General features: G+C 49.0%; 2 gene segments (V, D, J or C); both read left to right on the top strand.

Annotated features, from left to right (window-relative positions):
* Positions 1 to 13,834: 13,834 nt before the first annotated feature.
* LOC140355653 (T cell receptor alpha variable 38-2/delta variable 8-like) lies at positions 13,835 to 14,233 on the top strand. The segment is given in 1 exon segment: positions 13,835 to 14,233. A coding segment is annotated over 1 exon segment (399 nt).
* Positions 14,234 to 16,380: 2,147 nt separating this feature from the next.
* On the top strand, positions 16,381 to 16,779 carry LOC140355652 (T cell receptor alpha variable 38-2/delta variable 8-like). The segment is given in 1 exon segment: positions 16,381 to 16,779. A coding segment is annotated over 1 exon segment (399 nt).
* Positions 16,780 to 19,456: the final 2,677 nt, after the last annotated feature.

Raw genomic sequence — 19,456 nt, 5'->3', positions numbered from 1 at the left:
GGCCAGGACCGACAGTGATTTAGAGAAGAGTTGGGTCAAAAGATCTGAAGCTGGTTTAGCCACTCACCCGTCTCCTCCTCCTGCTGCTCCTCCTCCTGCTGCTCCTGCTGCTCTTCCTCCTGCTGCTCCTCCTGCTGCTGCTCCTCCTCCTGCTGCTGCTCCTCCTCCTCCTGCTGCTCCTCCTCCTGCTCTTCCTCCTGCTGCTCCTCCTCCTGCTGCTCCTCCTCCTGCTGCTGCTGCTCCTCCTCCTGCTGCTCCTCCTCCTGCTGCTGCTCCTCCTCCTCCTGCTGCTCCTCCTCCTGCTCTTCCTCCTGCTGCTCCTCCTCCTGCTGCTGCTGCTCCTCCTCCTGCTGCTCCTCCTCCTGCTGCTCCTGCTGCTCCTCCTGCTGCTGCTCCTCCTCCTGCTGCTGCTGCTCCTCCTCCTGCTGCTCCTCCTCCTGCTCTTCCTCCTGCTGCTCCTCCTCCTGCTGCTCCTCCTCCTGCTGCTCCTCCTCCTGCTGCTCCTCCTCCTGCTCCTCCTGCTCTTCCTCCTGCTGCTCCTCCTCCTGCTCTTCCTCCTGCTGCTCCTCCTCCTGCTCCTCCTGCTCTTCCTCCTGCTGCTCCTCCTCCTGCTGCTCCTGCTGCTCTTCCTCCTGCTGCTCCTCCTGCTGCTGCTCCTCCTCCTGCTGCTCCTGCTGCTCTTCCTCCTGCTGCTCCTCCTCCTGCTGCTGCTGCTCCTCCTCCTGCTGCTCCTCCTGCTCCTCCTGCTCTTCCTCCTGCTGCTCTTCCTCCTGCTGCTCCTCCTCCTGCTCCTCCTGCTCTTCCTCCTGCTGCTCCTCCTCCTGCTGCTCCTCCTCCTGCTCTTCCTCCTGCTGCTCCTCCTCCTGCTCCTCCTGCTCTTCCTCCTGCTGCTCCTCCTCCTGCTCCTCCTGCTCTTCCTCCTCCTGCTGCTCCTCCTCCTCCTCCTCCTGCTCCTCCTCCTGCTGCTCCTCCTCCTGCTGGACGTGTGGCAGTGATGAGACGCTGAAAGTCAACAAGGAGGAAGAAGAGTTCATGACTTTGTTTCCATGTGTTTTATTGCTTCTTGGTGTGATTCTCTTCAGTTTGGATCATGGTTTAGTGTCAGTGAGAAAAGATTTTACTGCTAAAGAATGTTCAATCTCTAATTCACCCAACGTCCGTAAGAAGGAATCCAGAGAGCGAGAGCATTCTTTTATTTGGATCATAAAAGGAGAAGGTCTGTTTTTACATCGTCGTCATGGTTTCCAGAGCTTTTAGTCAACTCCAACAGAGAAGATGTGACAGCAAAAAAGTGTTTCTGCAAATGAACTGTAAACCTACGCCAAGTCAAGAACCAGGACTAAACCAGGACTAAACCAGGACTAAACCAGGACTAAACCAGGACTGAACCAGGACTAAACCAGGACTGAACCAGGTCTAAACCAGGACTAAACCAGGACTAAACCAGGACTAAACCAGGACTAAACCAGGACTAAACCAGAACTGAACCAGGTCTAAACCAGGACTAAACCAGGACTAAACCAGGACTGAACCAGGACTGAACCAGGTCTAAACCAGGTCTAAACCAGGACTAAACCAGGACTAAACCAGGACTAAACCAGGACTAAACCAGGACTAAACCAGAACTGAACCAGGTCTAAACCAGGACTAAACCAGGTCTAAACCAGGACTAAACCAGGACTAAACCAGGTCTAAACCAGGACTAAACCAGGACTAAACCAGGACTAAACCAGGACTAAACCAGGACTAAACCAGGACTAAACCAGGTCTAAACCAGGACTAAACCAGGACTAAACCAGAACTGAACCAGGTCTAAACCAGGACTAAACCAGGACTAAACCAGGTCTAAACCAGGACTAAACCAGGACTAAACCAGGACTAAACCAGGTCTAAACCAGGACTAAACCAGGTCTAAACCAGGACTAAACCAGAACTGAACCAGGTCTAAACCAGGACTAAACCAGGACTAAACCAGGTCTAAACCAGGACTAAACCAGGACTAAACCAGGTCTAAACCAGGACTAAACCAGGACTAAACCAGGTCTAAACCAGGACTAAACCAGGACTAAACCAGGTCTAAACCAGGACTAAACCAGGTCTAAACCAGGTCTAAACCAGGTCTAAACCAGGTCTAAACCAGGACTAAACCAGGACTAAACCAGGACTAAACCAGGTCTAAACCAGGTCTAAACCAGGACTAAACCAGGTCTAAACCAGGTCTAAACCAGGACTAAACCAGGACTAAACCAGGACTAAACCAGGACTAAACCAGGTCTAAACCAGGTCTAAACCAGGTCTAAACCAGGACTAAACCAGGACTAAACCAGGACTAAACCAGGTCTAAACCAGGACTAAACCAGGACTAAACCAGGTCTAAACCAGGTCTAAACCAGGACTAAACCAGGACTAAACCAGGACTAAACCAGGACTAAACCAGGACTAAACCAGGACTAAACCAGGACTAAACCAGGTCTAAACCTGAGATGAATCTGGAAGAAACAAGGACAGAATGAAAAGGAGCAACGGGATTTTGATTGGTCAGTGTAAAACTACTACTACTGCAACTACTACTACTACTACTGCAACTATTACTACTACTGCAACTATTACTACTACTACTACAACCATCACTACTACTGCAACTACTACTACTACTACTGCAACTATTACTACTACTGCAACTATTACTACTACTACAACCATCACTACTACTGCAACTACTACTACTACTACTACTGCAACTATTACTACTACTACAACCATCACTACTACTGCAACTACTACTACTACTACTACTGCAACTACTACAACTACTACAACCATCACTACTACTGCAACTACTACTACTACTACAGTACTACAGTAATATTGACAAATATCTTTTATCTTTTTGCTTTATCTGGAGAACAAAAGAGTATATTTAGAGTATATATAACACGTGTGGCACAGAACTGGATCGTCTTGTTCTGGAGATGAGCTCAGTTTAAGGAACATTAAGAGAACGTCTCCTGGAAAGTGTTTCATAGAAAAATAAGACTTTCTAAAAACAGCCAAAATGTCAATTTTTTTTACTGAAAACTGGCCTGATCTTTCGGTCTCTGTGGGAGGAGCTTCTTTAAGGCCTGATCTTTCGGTCTCTGTGGGAGGAGCTTCTTTAAGGCCTGATCTTTCGGTCTCTGTGGGAGGAGCTTCTTTAAGGCCTGATCTTTAGGTCTCTGTGGGAGGAGCTTCTTTAAGGCCTGATCTTTAGGTCTCTGTGGGAGGAGCTTCTTTAAGGCCTGATCTTTCGGTCTCTGTGGGAGGAGCTTCTTTAAGGCCTGATCTTTAGGTCTCTGTGGGAGGAGCTTCTTTAAGGCCTGATCTTTAGGTCTCTGTGGGAGGAGCTTCTTTAAGGCCTGATCTTTAGGTCTCTGTGGGAGGAGCTTCTTTAAGGCCTGATCTTTAGGTCTCTGTGGGAGGAGCTTCTTTAAGGCCTGATCTTTAGGTCTCTGTGGGAGGAGCTTCTTTAAGGCCTGTGGGAGGAGAATGTCCCAGAGAAATATGTGGACTTCAGTTAAATGAAATATGAAAATGTCTTCAGGGAAAGACTGGACACGTTTGCTGTCCCAGGTCAAAGTTTATATAAAGAGAGAACGGCGACCCCTGCGGCGACCCCTATGAACAGTTGAAATGATAAACTCTGTTTTCTAATTTTGCCAATCTCCAAAAGAACTACTGCAATATTATATATTTTACTCTATTTTTTAACACACCACTACATTATTGTTTGTTTTTGGTAATGACAGAAATGTGAAGTCTGTATTATCTGTGATCTGACTCGAGATGAGCGGGATTTTCTCCAGAAAGAGTATTTTAAAACATGTTTATGATGAATATCTGCAGTGTTTGTGTCGGAAGAACAAATGACAAGATAAAATGTACAAATGCAGATTGAGCAAAGTGTTCAATAAATGTTTTATGAAATTAAACTGTTTCCGGGTCTGGTTTAACCTGAGGCTGGGGGCGGAGCCTGGTTGAATCCGAGCTGGAGGCAGTGGGAGGAGCTACAGAGGGAGGAGCCTTGTTTAACCTGAGCTGGAGGCAGGGGGAGGAGCCTTGTTTAACCTGAGCTGGAGGAAGGGGGTTTGAACCCTAAAGCTCCTGGTGGAGTGGCTCTTTCACTCGTGTCTGAATCTGTCTCTGCTTCAGCCTCTGGTGCCTCAGGAGGTCCAGCACTGGCTTTGGACTCTCTGTGATCTGAGGTTTCTGGTTCAGCTCCTGGACAGAGACTTAAGCTGTTTTACACATGGAGCTCGGGAGGCCAGGGGCCCCATGGAGGAGGAAGGAGAGCACACACTACAGCAGAGTCCAGCTGGATCTGGAGGTCACTGGTTCAACTCCTGCTTCTGCCACAGACCCAGGACTGAACAGAGACACCTGAGGGTGAGAGTGTCTCTGTCTTTAGACAGTGTCTTCTCCACTGTCTAAAGGAGAAGACATACATCAAGAGTTTGGAGTTTCATAAAGTTTGAGTCAGAGTCAGGATTTGAACCCACAACTTCAGAAGACACATTTAAAGTCCACGTTCTTCTCCTCCGGACCGCACGTTCTCACAGCTCTGAGGCACATTATTTAGACTCAATTTCTTTTTTTTTTTAATCTTCAATAAACTGTCAGTCAGGATTTGAACCCATGACCCTGTGGCTGGCTGCATTTGGAGTCTGGCACATGTGCTGTGCCTTAACCACTGCACCATAGTTTAAATGTACCTGGTGTTCATCTGAACCACAAACTGGACTCAGACTGTACAGGACAGAGTCGGCTCCACCTCCTGAGGAGACTCAGGTCTTTTGGAGTGACAGGGCCGCTCCTGACAGGGCCACTCCTGACAGGGCCGCTCCTGACAGGGCCACTCCTGACAGGGCCGCTCCTGACAGGGCCGCTCCTGACAGGGCCACTCCTGACAGGGCCACTCCTGAAGACCTTCTCCTCCTCTGTGGTGCATCAGCTCCTGTAGGTGTGGTCATCACAGAGAGAAAGAAGCTGGACAAAGCTCCGTCCTGGACTGTCCTCTGGACACGGTGCAGGAGGTGGGGGACAGGAGGGTCCTGGCTAAACTCACATCTCTGCTGGACCATGTCGCCCCCTGCAGGACACTCTGTCCACTGCAGGACACTCTGTCCCCTGCAGGACACTCTGTCCCCTGCAGGACTCTCTGTCCGCTGCAGGACACTCTGTCCGCTGCAGGACACTCTGTCCGCTGCAGGACACTCTGTCCGCTGCAGGACACTGTCCCCTGCAGGACACTCTGTCCGCTGCAGGACACTGTCCCCTGCAGGACACTCTGTCCGCTGCAGGACACTCTGTCCTCTGCAGGACACTCTGTCCCCTGCAGGACACTCTGTCCTCTGCAGGACACTCTGTCCCCTGCAGGACACACTGTCCGCTGCAGGACACTCTGTCCTCTGCAGGACACTCTGTCCTCTGCAGGACACTCTGTCCCCTGCAGGACACTCTGTCCCCTGCAGGACACTCTGTCCGCTGCAGGACACTGTCCCCTGCAGGACACTCTGTCCGCTGCAGGACACTGTCCCCTGCAGGACACTCTGTCCCCTGCAGGACACTCTGTCCTCTGCAGGACACTCTGTCCCCTGCAGGACACACTGTCCGCTGCAGGACACTCTGTCCGCTGCAGGACACTCTGTCCTCTGCAGGACACTCTGTCCTCTGCAGGACACTCTGTCCCCTGCAGGACACTCTGTCCCCTGCAGGACACTCTGTCCTCTGCAGGACACTCTGTCCCCTGCAGGACACTCTGTCCCCTGCAGGACACTCTGTCCTCTGCAGGACACTCTGTCCCCTGCAGGACACTCTGTCCGCTTCAGGACACTCTGTCCCCTGCAGGACACTCTGTCTGCTGCAGGACACTCTGTCCCCTGCAGGACACTCTGTCCCCTGCAGGACACTCTGTCCGCTGCAGGACACTCTGTCCGCTGCAGGACACTCTGTCCTCTCTTGAGAGCAGCTTCAGTGAGAGACTGATCCACCCTCTGTGTGAAAGAAAAGGTTCCGTAGGTCTTTCCTTCTGCTGATGTCAGACTTTAGAACAAACACTGTTTGTCCTGAACATGTGTCATTACTGTGACATTCATGTGCCGTCGTGACACATGACATGGTATTTATGTATTTATGTTTATCTTTATTATTTTCCCCTCCATCCCTTGTTGTGAAATGGGAGTTTTTGTTTATAGAAGATCTTCTACTGAGAGTGTTTTTCAAACTTCCTATAAGTGATCTGTTCTCTTCTTCTGTATCTACCTGCATTGCAACAATGAAATTTCCCCATGTGGGACAATAAAGGAATATCTTATCTTAAATGATAAAATCAGAATCTTCTCTCTGTCTTTGATCCAGTGCTTTGTGGCTCTTTAGTCTCACTATGTGGCTCACTTAAATAAATGGGTCTTTTCAGGACAACCAACAATTAAAGGCCTGGCCCCGCCCCCACAGACCTCAGGACCCTCCTCACTGAGCCCTGTGTGTTTCAGGTGTTTCAGGTGTTTCAGGTGTTTCAGGTGTGATGTTCTCTCCTCTCAGCCTGGAGCAGGTTGTTTCAGGTGTTTCAGGTGCTTCAGGTGTGATGTTCTCTCCTCTCAGCCTGGAGCAGGTTGTTTCAGGTGTTTCAGGTGTTTCAGGTGTGATGTTCTCTCCTCTCAGCCTGGAGCAGGTTGTTTCAGGTGTTTCAGGTGTTTCAGGTGTGATGTTCTCTCCTCTCAGCCTGGAGCAGGTTGTTTCAGGTGTTTCAGGTGTGATGTTCTCTCCTCTCAGCCTGGAGCAGGTTGTTTCAGGTGTGATGTTCTCTCCTCTCAGCCTGGAGCAGGTTGTTTCAGGTGTTTCAGGTGTTTCAGGTATGATGTTCTCTCCTCTCAGCCTGGAGCAGGTTGTTTCAGGTGTTTCAGGTGTGATGTTCTCTCCTCTCAGCCTGGAGCAGGTTGTTTCAGGTGTTTCAGGTGTTTCAGGTGTGATGTTCTCTCCTCTCAGCCTGGAGCAGGTTGTTTCAGGTGTTTCAGGTGTGATGTTCTCTCCTCTCAGCCTGGAGCAGGTTGTTTCAGGTGTTTCAGGTGTGATGTTCTCTCCTCTCAGCCTGGAGCAGGTTGTTTCAGGTGTTTCAGGTGTTTCAGGTGTGATGTTCTCTCCTCTCAGCCTGGAGCAGGTTGTTTCAGGTGTTTCAGGTGTGATGTTCTCTCCTCTCAGCCTGGAGCAGGTTGTTTCAGGTGTTTCAGGTGTTTCAGGTGTGATGTTCTCTCCTCTCAGCCTGGAGCAGGTTGTTTCAGGTGTTTCAGGTGTTTCAGGTGTGATGTTCTCTCCTCTCAGCCTGGAGCAGGTTGTTTCAGGTGTTTCAGGTGTTTCAGGTGTGATGTTCTCTCCTCTCAGCCTGGAGCAGGTTGTTTCAGGTGTTTCAGGTGTTTCAGGTGTGATGTTCTCTCCTCTCAGCCTGGAGCAGGTTGTTTCAGGTGTTTCAGGTGTTTCAGGTGTGATGTTCTCTCCTCTCAGCCTGGAGCAGGTTGTTTCAGGTGTTTCAGGTGTGATGTTCTCTCCTCTCAGCCTGGAGCAGGTTGTTTCAGGTGTTTCAGGTGTTTCAGGTGTGATGTTCTCTCCTCTCAGCCTGGAGCAGGTTGTTTCAGGTGTTTCAGGTGTGATGTTCTCTCCTCTCAGCCTGGAGCAGGTTGTTTCAGGTGTTTCAGGTGTGATGTTCTCTCCTCTCAGCCTGGAGCAGGTTGTTTCAGGTGTTTCAGGTGTTTCAGGTGTGATGTTCTCTCCTCTCAGCCTGGAGCAGGTTGTTTCAGGTGTTTCAGGTGTTTCAGGTGTGATGTTCTCTCCTCTCAGCCTGGAGCAGGTTGTTTCAGGTGTTTCAGGTGCTTCAGGTGTGATGTTCTCTCCTCTCAGCCTGGAGCAGGTTGTTTCAGGTGTTTCAGGTGTTTCAGGTGTGATGTTCTCTCCTCTCAGCCTGGAGCAGGTTGTTTCAGGTGTTTCAGGTGTTTCAGGTGTTTCAGGTGTGATGTTCTCTCCTCTCAGCCTGGAGCAGGTTGTTTCAGGTGTTTCAGGTGTTTCAGGTGTGATGTTCTCTCCTCTCAGCCTGGAGCAGGTTGTTTCAGGTGTTTCAGGTGTGATGTTCTCTCCTCTCAGCCTGGAGCAGGTTGTTTCAGGTGTTTCAGGTGTTTCAGGTGTGATGTTCTCTCCTCTCAGCCTGGAGCAGGTTGTTTCAGGTGTTTCAGGTGTTTCAGGTGTGATGTTCTCTCCTCTCAGCCTGGAGCAGGTTGTTTCAGGTGTTTCAGGTGTGATGTTCTCTCCTCTCAGCCTGGAGCAGGTTGTTTCAGGTGTTTCAGGTGTTCAGGTGTGATGTTCTCTCCTCTCAGCCTGGAGCAGGTTGTTTCAGGTGTTTCAGGTGTTTCAGGTGTGATGTTCTCTCCTCTCAGCCTGGAGCAGGTTGTTTCAGGTGTTTCAGGTGTGATGTTCTCTCCTTTCAGCCTGGAGCAGGTTGTTTCAGGTGTTTCAGGTGTTTCAGGTGTGATGTTCTCTCCTCTCAGCCTGGAGCAGGTTGTTTCAGGTGTTTCAGGTGTTTCAGGTGTGATGTTCTCTCCTCTCAGCCGGGAGCAGGTTGTTTCAGGTGTTTCAGGTGTGATGTTCTCTCCTCTCAGCCTGGAGCAGGTTGTTTCAGGTGTGATGTTCTCTCCTCTCAGCCTGGAGCAGGTTGTTTCAGGTGTTTCAGGTGTTTCAGGTATGATGTTCTCTCCTCTCAGCCTGGAGCAGGTTGTTTCAGGTGTTTCAGGTGTGATGTTCTCTCCTCTCAGACTGGAGCAGGTTGTTTCAGGTGTTTCAGGTGTTTCAGGTGTGATGTTCTCTCCTCTCAGCCTGGAGCAGGTTGTTTCAGGTGTTTCAGGTGTTTCAGGTATGATGTTCTCTCCTCTCAGCCTGGAGCAGGTTGTTTCAGGTGTTTCAGGTGTGATGTTCTCTCCTCTCAGCCTGGAGCAGGTTGTTTCAGGTGTTTCAGGTGTTTCAGGTGTGATGTTCTCTCCTCTCAGCCTGGAGCAGGTTGTTTCAGGTGTTTCAGGTGTGATGTTCTCTCCTCTCAGCCTGGAGCAGGTTGTTTAAGGTGTTTCAGGTGTTTCAGGTGTGATGTTCTCTCCTCTCAGCCTGGAGCAGGTTGTTTCAGGTGTTTCAGGTGTTTCAGGTGTGATGTTCTCTCCTCTCAGCCTGGAGCAGGTTGTTTCAGGTGTTTCAGGTGTTTCAGGTGTGATGTTCTCTCCTCTCAGCCTGGAGCAGGTTGTTTCAGGTGTTTCAGGTGTGATGTTCTCTCCTCTCAGCCTGGAGCGGGTTGTTTCAGGTGTTTCAGGTGTTTCAGGTGTGATGTTCTCTCCTCTCAGCCTGGAGCAGGTTGTTTCAGGTGTTTCAGGTGTTTCAGGTGTGATGTTCTCTCCTCTCAGCCTGGAGCAGGTTGTTTCAGGTGTTTCAGGTGTGATGTTCTTTCCTCTCAGCCTGGAGCAGGTTGTTTCAGGTGTTTCAGGTGTTTCAGGTGTGATGTTCTCTCCTCTCAGCCTGGAGCAGGTTGTTTCAGGTGTTTCAGGTGCTTCAGGTGTGATGTTCTCTCCTCTCAGCCTGGAGCAGGTTGTTTCAGGTGTTTCAGGTGTTTCAGGTGTGATGTTCTCTCCTCTCAGCCTGGAGCAGGTTGTTTCAGGTGTTTCAGGTGTTTCAGGTGTGATGTTCTCTCCTCTCAGCCTGGAGCAGGTTGTTTCAGGTGTTTCAGGTGTTTCAGGTGTGATGTTCTCTCCTCTCAGCCTGGAGCAGGTTGTTTCAGGTGTTTCAGGTGTTTCAGGTGTGATGTTCTCTCCTCTCAGCCTGGAGCAGGTTGTTTCAGGTGTTTCAGGTGTGATGTTCTTTCCTCTCAGCCTGGAGCAGGTTGTTTCAGGTGTTTCAGGTGTTTCAGGTGTGATGTTCTCTCCTCTCAGCCTGGAGCAGGTTGTTTCAGGTGTTTCAGGTGCTTCAGGTGTGATGTTCTCTCCTCTCAGCCTGGAGCAGGTTGTTTCAGGTGTTTCAGGTGTTTCAGGTGTGATGTTCTCTCCTCTCAGCCTGGAGCAGGTTGTTTCAGGTGTTTCAGGTGTGATGTTCTCTCCTCTCAGCCTGGAGCAGGTTGTTTCAGGTGTTTCAGGTGTTTCAGGTGTGATGTTCTCTCCTCTCAGCCTGGAGCAGGTTGTTTCAGGTGTTTCAGGTGTTTCAGGTGTGATGTTCTCTCCTCTCAGCCTGGAGCAGGTTGTTTCAGGTGTTTCAGGTGTTTCAGGTGTGATGTTCTCTCCTCTCAGCCTGGAGCAGGTTGTTTCAGGTGTTTCAGGTGTTTCAGGTGTGATGTTCTCTCCTCTCAGCCTGGAGCAGGTTGTTTCAGGTGTTTCAGGTGTTTCAGGTGTGATGTTCTCTCCTCTCAGCCTGGAGCAGGTTGTTTCAGGTGTTTCAGGTGCTTCAGGTGTGATGTTCTCTCCTCTCAGCCTGGAGCAGGTTGTTTCAGGTGTTTCAGGTGTTTCAGGTGTGATGTTCTCTCCTCTCAGCCTGGAGCAGGTTGTTTCAGGTGTTTCAGGTGTTTCAGGTGTGATGTTCTCTCCTCTCAGCCTGGAGCAGGTTGTTTCTCGAGGCTTCGACGTGTCTGTTTCCAATAAAAGCTCAGGAATAAAACGATTTCTTCTTTTATCATCAGAATCCTGGAGACGCTCCTCAGTTCCTCTTCTACGTCTCTGGAGTGAACGCTTCGAGGCCGGCAGCTTCAGTCCGATCACACACGTTTTTCTGCTCACCTCAAGGGCCGACGTAGAGTGTCTCTGCTCCTGTCGTCTGCTCCTGTCGTCTGCTCCTGTCGTCTGCTCCTGTCGTCTGCTCCTGTCGTCTGCTGCAGTGAGAGACTGCTGTGTACTACTGTGCTCTGAGGCCTGTGAGTGACAGGAAACACCAAAACTCAAACCTGATAGAGAAAACAGCAGTACTCCACACGTCCACTAGAGGGACAGAAAACTTTACTATAAACCTACAGTAACACAAAGCCAGACTGTAAGAGAGGAGCAGACACAGACACTTGAGAGGATTTGAGCTTTTAAGATGGAGTCTGCCCTGTGTACACTGCTCTCAGCTCTGGTTGTGCTCCTGTGTTCTTCCCCAGAGTGTAAAGGAGAAGACACAGTGACCCAGCCAGCAGGAGACGCCTCTGCCACTCAGGGACGCTCAGCTACTATACTCTGTACGTTTAAGAGAAATAGCTTAACAAACTACTATTTGTTCTGGTATAGACAAAGCCATGGTGATTTTCTAAAGTACATTTTGCGGCGAGACACATTCAGGTCAGAGGACAATTCTCCAGATTTTAACAAAAGAAGATTTGATGCTGAGCTGAATGAGACCAATTTCTCTCTGAAGATCCAGGATGTGGATGTGAGAGACTCTGCTGTGTACTACTGTGCTCTGAGGCCCACAGTGACAGGAAACACCTAAACTCTGAACAAAAACGTGAGAGAGAAAACAGCAGTACTCCGCACGTCCACTAGAGGGAGACACTGGAGCAGACTGACTCTTGCTGCACTTCCTGAGACTGCCGAGTATCAAGGCTTATAAATCAGAACTTTCAAGGGGAATAATATGTAAATTATATCAAAGTATTTCTGATCTGGACAAATACTAAATATATGAAAAACAATTATGAAAGAGAAGCTCATCTTGTTTTGACGGATGAAGAGTGGGAAAGTGTGTCCATCTCAGTGGAGGAGCTACAGTCACATGTTTATTTGGTGAAATGTGTCTATTTAACAAGTTTTACACACCTGGATTAGTAGATCTTCTGGCATTCTTCTTGCAGATCCTCTCCAGTTCCATCAGGTTGGATGGTGAGCGTTGGTGGACAGCCATTTTCAGGTCTCTCCAGAGATGCTCAGTTGGGTTTAGGTCAGGGCTCTGTCTGGGCTGGTCAAGAATGGTCACAGAGTTGTTCTGAAGCCACTCCTTTGATCTTTTAGCTGTGTGCTTAGGGTCATTGTCTTGTTGGAAGGTGAACCTTCTGCCCAGTCTGAGGTCCTGAACACTCTGGAAGAGGTTTTCTTGCAGGATCTCTCTGTGTTTGGCCACAGTCACCTTGTTCCTGCTGCTCAAAGACACACCCACATTACGATGCTGCCTCCATGTTTCACTGTTGGGATTGCATTGGGCAGATGATGAGCAGGGCCTGGTTTTCTTCACACATAACGCTTAGACTTAACGCCAAAAAGACCAAGTTCATCCGACCGGAGAATCTTCTCTATGAACTCTATGAAGCTTTCATATGTCCTGCACTGAGATGAGGCTTCTGTCGGACCACTCTGCCATAAAGCCTCAACTGGTGGAGCTGCAGTGAGTGTTTACTTTGTGGAACGTTCTACCATCTCTCTCCTGCATCTCTGGAGCTCAGCCACAGTGATCTTTGGGTTCTTCTTGAACTCTCTCACAGAGGATCTTCTCCGACGGTTGCTCAGTTTGGCTGGACGGTCATCTCGAAGAAGAGTCCTGGTCGTCCCAAACTTTTTCCATCTAAGGATTATGGAGGCCACTGTGCTCTTACGAACCTTGAGTGCTGCAGAAATTCTTCTGTAACCTTGGCCAGATCTGTGCCTTTCCACAATTCTATCTCTGAGTTCCTTGGACAGTTCCTTCGACCTCATTGCTCTGACCCAAACAGCACCACCAGGAGGCAAACCACTGTCACATGTCACCAATTTCACCTCGCTGGGGGGAAAGAGCCTGAGCTTGTGCGGGAAGTTGAGCGGTATCAACTAGATAAAGTCGGCCTCACTTCCACGCACAGTTTGGGTTCTGGAACCATCTCCTTGAGAGGTGGGCTGGTGTTGGCTTAAAGCCCCTCTGCTAATTTATGTAACTGCTTACATATGTTCTATTAACTTCTCTTTCAACTTATACAACATTTTATATCGATTCTTAGTTACGGAGTGTGGTTGGAATTCAAGGAGAACGACTCATGAACCGTAGTGTGTTTCCTACGTGGCAAGTTTCTAGGTCAAACCTATTGTCTGATCCAGCCACGTACTGGGGGCTCGATCCCAGAAATACAGAAGGTTTTAAACTCCTAATTCCTTCCACCTAGAGCCTTAATGAGATGGTCTCTCAATCTACTTCAACCAACTACAAGTTTGTGTTGACACTGTTTTGTTTCCATTCATCCTGCTGCTTCAAAAGAGTTCACTCCAATCACACTTACATTCACACCTACACAACTGGCACAGTTTCAATATTTAGTTGGATCTCAGGTGTTTAAGGAGCTGTCACTGATTTATCTCAGCTCTCCTCCTCCACCTTTACAACACTTAAAGTGACCAAAGGGCTTCAAAATAAAATTAAGGTAATATAAAACATAAAACTAAATATAAAACAAACTGCACAAAATAAAGTGTCATTACATTACAGATGATGAGCAGGGTCTGATTTTCTCCACACATAACGCTTCAACTTAAAACCAAAAAGTTCTTCTCAATCTTTGGATTGTGAGAATGAGTCTTTACAGTGAAATGTGTGGACTTCTCTCCAGAGCAGAGCAGTAACAGAGGAGGCTGAAGATAAAGACTCTGCCTCCTGTTCTAGTTCAAACTCTCTGGACTCAAAGGAGCTGCAGATGAACACTCCAGTCCATAAACTGAAGGAGAAACACATTGTGTCTGATCTGATGTATTTACAGACCTCCAACTGCATCAGTGTCACCACCACAGAGACCTGAGGGAGGAGCCAGACTGTAAGAGAGGAGCAGACACAGACACTTGAGAGGATTTGAGCTTTTAAGATGGAGTCTGCCCTGTGTACACTGCTCTCAGCTCTGGTTGTGCTCCTGTGTTCTTCCCCAGAGTGTAAAGGAGAAGACACAGTGACCCAGCCAGCAGGAGACGCCTCTGCCACTCAGGGACGCTCAGCTACTATACTCTGTGAGTTTGAAACCAGTGATTCAACTGCATATCTGTTCTGGTACAAACAAGAAGGACGAGGAGCTCCAGAATACATGATGAAGAAAACTAGATCTCTTTCAAAATGGCTTGAGACAGTTAAATCTCCAGATTTCAATGAAAAGAGATTTGAAGTTGAGGCTGAGAAGAACTCTTTCCCTCTGAAGATCCAGGATGTGGATGTGAGAGACTCTGCTGTGTACTACTGTGCTCTGAGGCCCACAGTGACAGGAAACACCTAAACTCTGAACAAAAACCTCTGGAGCAAAGACAATACTGCAGTAGCTCCACTAGAGGGAGACACTGGAGCAGACTGACTCTTGCTGCACTTCCTGAGACTGCTCCACAGTCTCCTCCTGTGGTAGAAGCTGCTGCTTCACTTTCGCTTTTCACTTTCCCTGACAAAGTCCCTCATCCTCCAGAACAATGACATCACATCCTTTTAAAGCAGTGACATAAACTGACTCATGTCCTGACCCTCGAGCCATGTCCTGACCCTCGAGCCATGTCCTGACTCTCGAGCCTTGACCTGACCCTCGAGCCATGTCCTGAGGCGTGATACGGACCATCTTAATCAGGGGCCCATATTACGTGGTACACGTTTATATAAAAGAGGAACTTCATGAACGATCGGGACACACACTGGAATCGCTTTAATTCAACTTGTTTTGACTTTGTTCGGCTGGATTGAGTGTTTTCGTCGTGTCGTCGCGATGTGCCTCAGCTCCGAGCCCCCCCGGCCCTGCCCCGCCCCCCGCGCTCCCCGGGCGGCGCCGGTGCTTGATTACACAAAGGAAGAACTCATGAAACTGCGGAGCACCGTCGTCTTGCCCGGAGATCGTCACGTTATCCCGGGGAACATCCTAAGGAAAACGCAGAGAAGCAGAAGGGCTGGACGTGAACTCCGAGAGAAGAGAGGAGGAAACAGAAAGCCGGTTCCCGCTGTAGTCATGGGTAACGTGAGGTCCCTTCAAAATAAAATGACAGAAATAGCGAGCCTCATGCGGTCCCAGAGGATTTATAGGGACAGCAGCGTCTTGATTTTCACAGACCTGGTTAACAGCAGAAATGCCAGACTCTATTGTAGGTTTGGACAATTTTCATCTGCTGCGGGCGACAGAACGAGAGAATCCGGGAAGAATAGAGGAGGAGGTCTGAAGAAGAGAGGTGGAGGTCTGAAGAAGAGAGGTGGAGGTCTGAAGAAGAGAGGTGGAGGTCTGAAGAAGAGAGGTGGAGGTCTGGCTGTGTATGTGAACACGAGCTGGTCCAAACCCGAACACTGCAGTGAAGCAGCAGCTATGTAACAAGGATATTGAACTATTGGCTATTGGCATGAGGCCATATTATCTGCCCCGGGAGTTCTCACATGTGATTTTGATCGCAGAGTATGTGGCCCCGTCTGCCAATGCTGAAGATGCTTGTGAAGCACTGCTCTCCTGCACTTGTAGGCTGCAAACACAGCATCCACAGGCTCTCTTCCTCATCTCTGGTGACTTTAACCACGCTTCTCCCTCTTCTGTTCTACCAACATACACCCAGTATGTCACCTGCCCCACCAGGAACAATAGAACATTGGACTTGTTTTTTGCCAACACCAAGGAGGCTTATTCTTCTTCCCCCCTCCCTCCCCTGGGCAGCTCGGACCACAACCTTGTACATCTGAGGCCTGTGTATGAACCCATCGTGCGCAGGCAGCCTGTGGTGTCCCGTGAGGTGAGGATGTGGTCTGCTGAGAGTGAGGAGGCTCTGAGGGACTGCTTCAGCACCACTGTCTGGACTGAGCTTTATGACCCACATGGGGAGGACATCAACACCATCACAGAGTGCATCACGGACTACATCAACTTCTGTTTTGAGAACATTGTTCCCTCCTGGACGGTGCAGTGTTTTCCAAACAACAAGCCATAGATTAACCGTGAACTGAAGGCTCTGCTGGAGGAGAAGAAGAGAGCCTTCAGGTCAGGGAACAAGGAGGAGCTGAGGACCGTGCAGAATGAGCTGAGGAGGGAGATCAGGCAGGCTGAGGCCGGCTACAAGAGGAGGATGGAGGAGCAGCTGCAGCAGAAGAACATTCAGGGAGTGTGGAGAAAAAATGAGGTGTAGGATCTGAACAGGTTTGAGTCTGGATTTAAGAGACGAAGAGACTCTGTGTTACAGAGGTCAAACTAAAACTTAGCTTAAACTCAAATTGTTTGGTCCATTCAGAAGGAAAATAAAAGATATGATATGATATTGTTTTCTTGTGCGACGCTCTCTTCTGCTTTATCTCAGCAGGTGGTTCCAGATAAAAACGTCTCTCAAAGACCTTAAAGCACCAGAGACCTGAGGGAGGAGCCAGACTGTAAGAGAGGAGCAGACACAGACACTTGAGAGGATTTGAGCTTTTAAGATGGAGTCTGCCCTGTGTACACTGCTCTCAGCTCTGGTTGTGCTCCTGTGTTCTTCCCCAGAGTGTAAAGGAGAAGACACAGTGACCCAGCCAGCAGGAGACGCCTCTGCCACTCAGGGACGCTCAGCTACTATACTCTGTGAGTTTGAAACCAGTGATCCAACTCCAACTCTGTTCTGGTACAAGCAAGAAGGACGAGGAGCTCCAGAATACATGATGAGGAAAACTAAGTCATCATCTTCTTGGCTTAAGACATACAGATCTCCAGATTTCAATGAAAAGAGATTTGAAGTTGAGGCTGAGAAGAACTCTTTCCCTCTGAAGATCCAGGATGTGGATGTGAGAGACTCTGCTGTGTACTACTGTGCTCTGAGGCCCACAGTGACAGGAAACACCTAAACTCTGAACAAAAACCTTCTGCTTCTGGTTCCAGTGTCAGACTGTTGTGGAATTTCTACAAATAAATAAAGATTTAAACAGAGTTTGTCTTTCTCAAAAGGTGGATGTTTATTTACTCGTGGTCAGTAAAAAAACACTTTCCCTGACAAAGTCCCTCATCCTCCAGAACAATGACATCACATCCTTTTAAAGCAGTTACATAAACTGACTCATGACCTGACCCTCGAGCCATGTCCTGACCCTCGAGCCATGTCCTGAGGCGTGAGGTGACCTGACCTCAAGTCATGTCCTGACCCTCGAGCCATGTCCTGATGTCCTGACCCTCGAGCCATGTCCTGACCCTCGAGCCATGTCCTGATGTCCTGACCCTCGAGCCATGTCCTGACCCTCGAGCCATGTCCAGACCCTCGAGCCATGTCCTGACCCTCGAGCCATGTCCTGACCCTCGAGCCATGTCCAGACCCTCGAGCCATGTCCTGAGGCGTGAGGTGACCTGTGTGGTGGTAAAAATCTCTAGTTAAGACAAAGAAGCAAGTTGTCTCGTTTCAAAAGTAAACTGTTTAATCTTATGGCTGAATCGGAAAGAAACTCGTGTGGACTCGGCCATTCTCATGGAAGGCCAAGTCCACACGTCTGTCTCTTGCCTGCTTCCCAAAATGTGTGTCTCCCAAGTCCTCCCGTGCCACCTCTGTCCCCTTCCTTAAATCACAGATGGTCACATGACCACACACACACAGAAGTTCCCGGTCACTGGTCTCTCAGGTACAAAGGAACCAAGGAGCAAATGGGACATCAAAGAAACAGTGGTTTCAGGAAGGAGACAGTACAGAACATTTGCATTAATTAAATTCACATGTCTTGCTGGCTTTGTCCTAGTGTGAAACAGAACGTGGGACTTCCTAGTCACTCCAGGAGGTCCGGACATGTAAATTTCCAGGCCAAGAGGAGTCGTTTCAGGCTGTTGACTGTGTTAGAACTAAATTCAATTGAAAATAGGATTTAAAGTTAAAAAGCAAAGGGCCAGATTATATTTTTCCACAACACCTGACCCTTGAGCCATGTCCAGAGGCGTGAGGTGACCTGACCTCAAGTCATGTCCTGACCCTCGAGCCATGTCCTGATGTCCTGACCCTCGAGCCATGTCCTGACCCTCGAGCCATGTCCTGACCCTCGAGCCATGTCCTGACCCTCGAGCCATGTCCTGACCCTCAAGCCATGACCTGACCCTCGAGCCATGTCCTGATGTCCTGACCCTCGAGCCATGTCCTGACCTTCGAGCCATGTCCTGACCCTCGAGCCATGTCCTGACCCTCGAGCCATGTCCTGACCCTCGAGCCATGTCCTGACCCTCGAGCCATGTCCTGACCTTCGAGCCATGTCCTGACCCTCGAGCCATGTCCTGACCCTCGAGCCATGTCCTGATGTCCTGACCCTCGAGCCATGTCCTGACCCTCGAGCCATGTCCTGACCCTCGAGCCATGTCCTGACCCTCGAGCCATGTCCTGACCCTCGAGCCATGTCCTGACCCTCGAGCCATGTCCAGACCCTCGAGCCATGTCCTGAGGCGTGAGGTGACCTGACCTCAAGTCATGTCCTGACCCTCGAGCCATGTCCTGATGTCCTGACCCTCGAGCCATGTCCTGACCCTCGAGCCATGTCCTGATGTCCTGACCCTCGAGCCATGTCCTGACCCTCGAGCCATGTCCTGATGTCCTGACCCTCGAGCCATGTCCTGATGTCCTGACCCTCGAGCCATGTCCTGACCCTCGAGCCATGTCCTGACCCTCGAGCCATGTCCTGACCCTTGTTACTGAAGTTCTGCAAACAATGACCAAGAAAAGATGAAGCAGAAACAGAGTCTCTCTCAAAAGGTGGAGGTTTATTCACAGTGGATAAACTCTCTTTCCCTGACAGAGTCTGTCCCTACCTGACATAACACTTACAGAGTACATCCTTTTAAAGGCGGTGACAAACACTTGACACGTATGCACATCATCACACTCAATCAGCTCCAAAAGAGATAGAACAGCCATCACGCCTGTGACGATTCCATCTTCTCATTCAGACGTCAATCAGAGATATTTTCACACATAATCAAGTCGCTCTAAATGGCCTGATACAATGTCCAGGACCTGGGTCAGGAGTTGTTCTGATACTGTATCGGGAAACAGTCCAATACTGTGCATTTCTCATGAATCAGGACGTGTAATGAGGTGTAGGATCTGAACAGGTTTGAGTCTGGATTTAAGAGACGAAGAGACTCTGTGTTACGGAGGTCAAACTAAACCTGAACTTAGACTAAACTCAAACTAAACCTGAACTTAGCCCAAACTCAAACTAAACCTGAACTTAGACTAAACTCAAACTAAACCTGAACTTAGACTAAACTCAAACTAAACCTGAACTTAGCCCGAACTCAAACTAAACCTGAACTTAGACTAAACTCAAACTAAACCTGAACTTAGACTAAACTCAAACTAAACCTGAACTTAGCCCAAACTCAAACTAAACCTGAACTTAGACTAAACTCAAACTAAACCTGAACTTAGACTAAACTCAAACTAAACCTGAACTTAGACTAAACTCAAACTAAACCTGAACTTAGACTAAACTCAAACTAAACCTGAACTTAGCCCAAACTCAAACTAAACCTGAACTTAGACTAAACTCAAACTAA

This window comes from Eucyclogobius newberryi, unplaced genomic scaffold (assembly GCF_026437365.1).
Source record: "Eucyclogobius newberryi isolate DKJ021-1_F unplaced genomic scaffold, fEucNew1.0.hap1 SCAF_12, whole genome shotgun sequence".
Classification (NCBI taxonomy): domain Eukaryota; kingdom Metazoa; phylum Chordata; class Actinopteri; order Gobiiformes; family Gobiidae; genus Eucyclogobius; species Eucyclogobius newberryi.
Note: the sequence above shows the minus strand (reverse complement) of the source record. Positions and strands in the feature narration are given on the sequence as shown.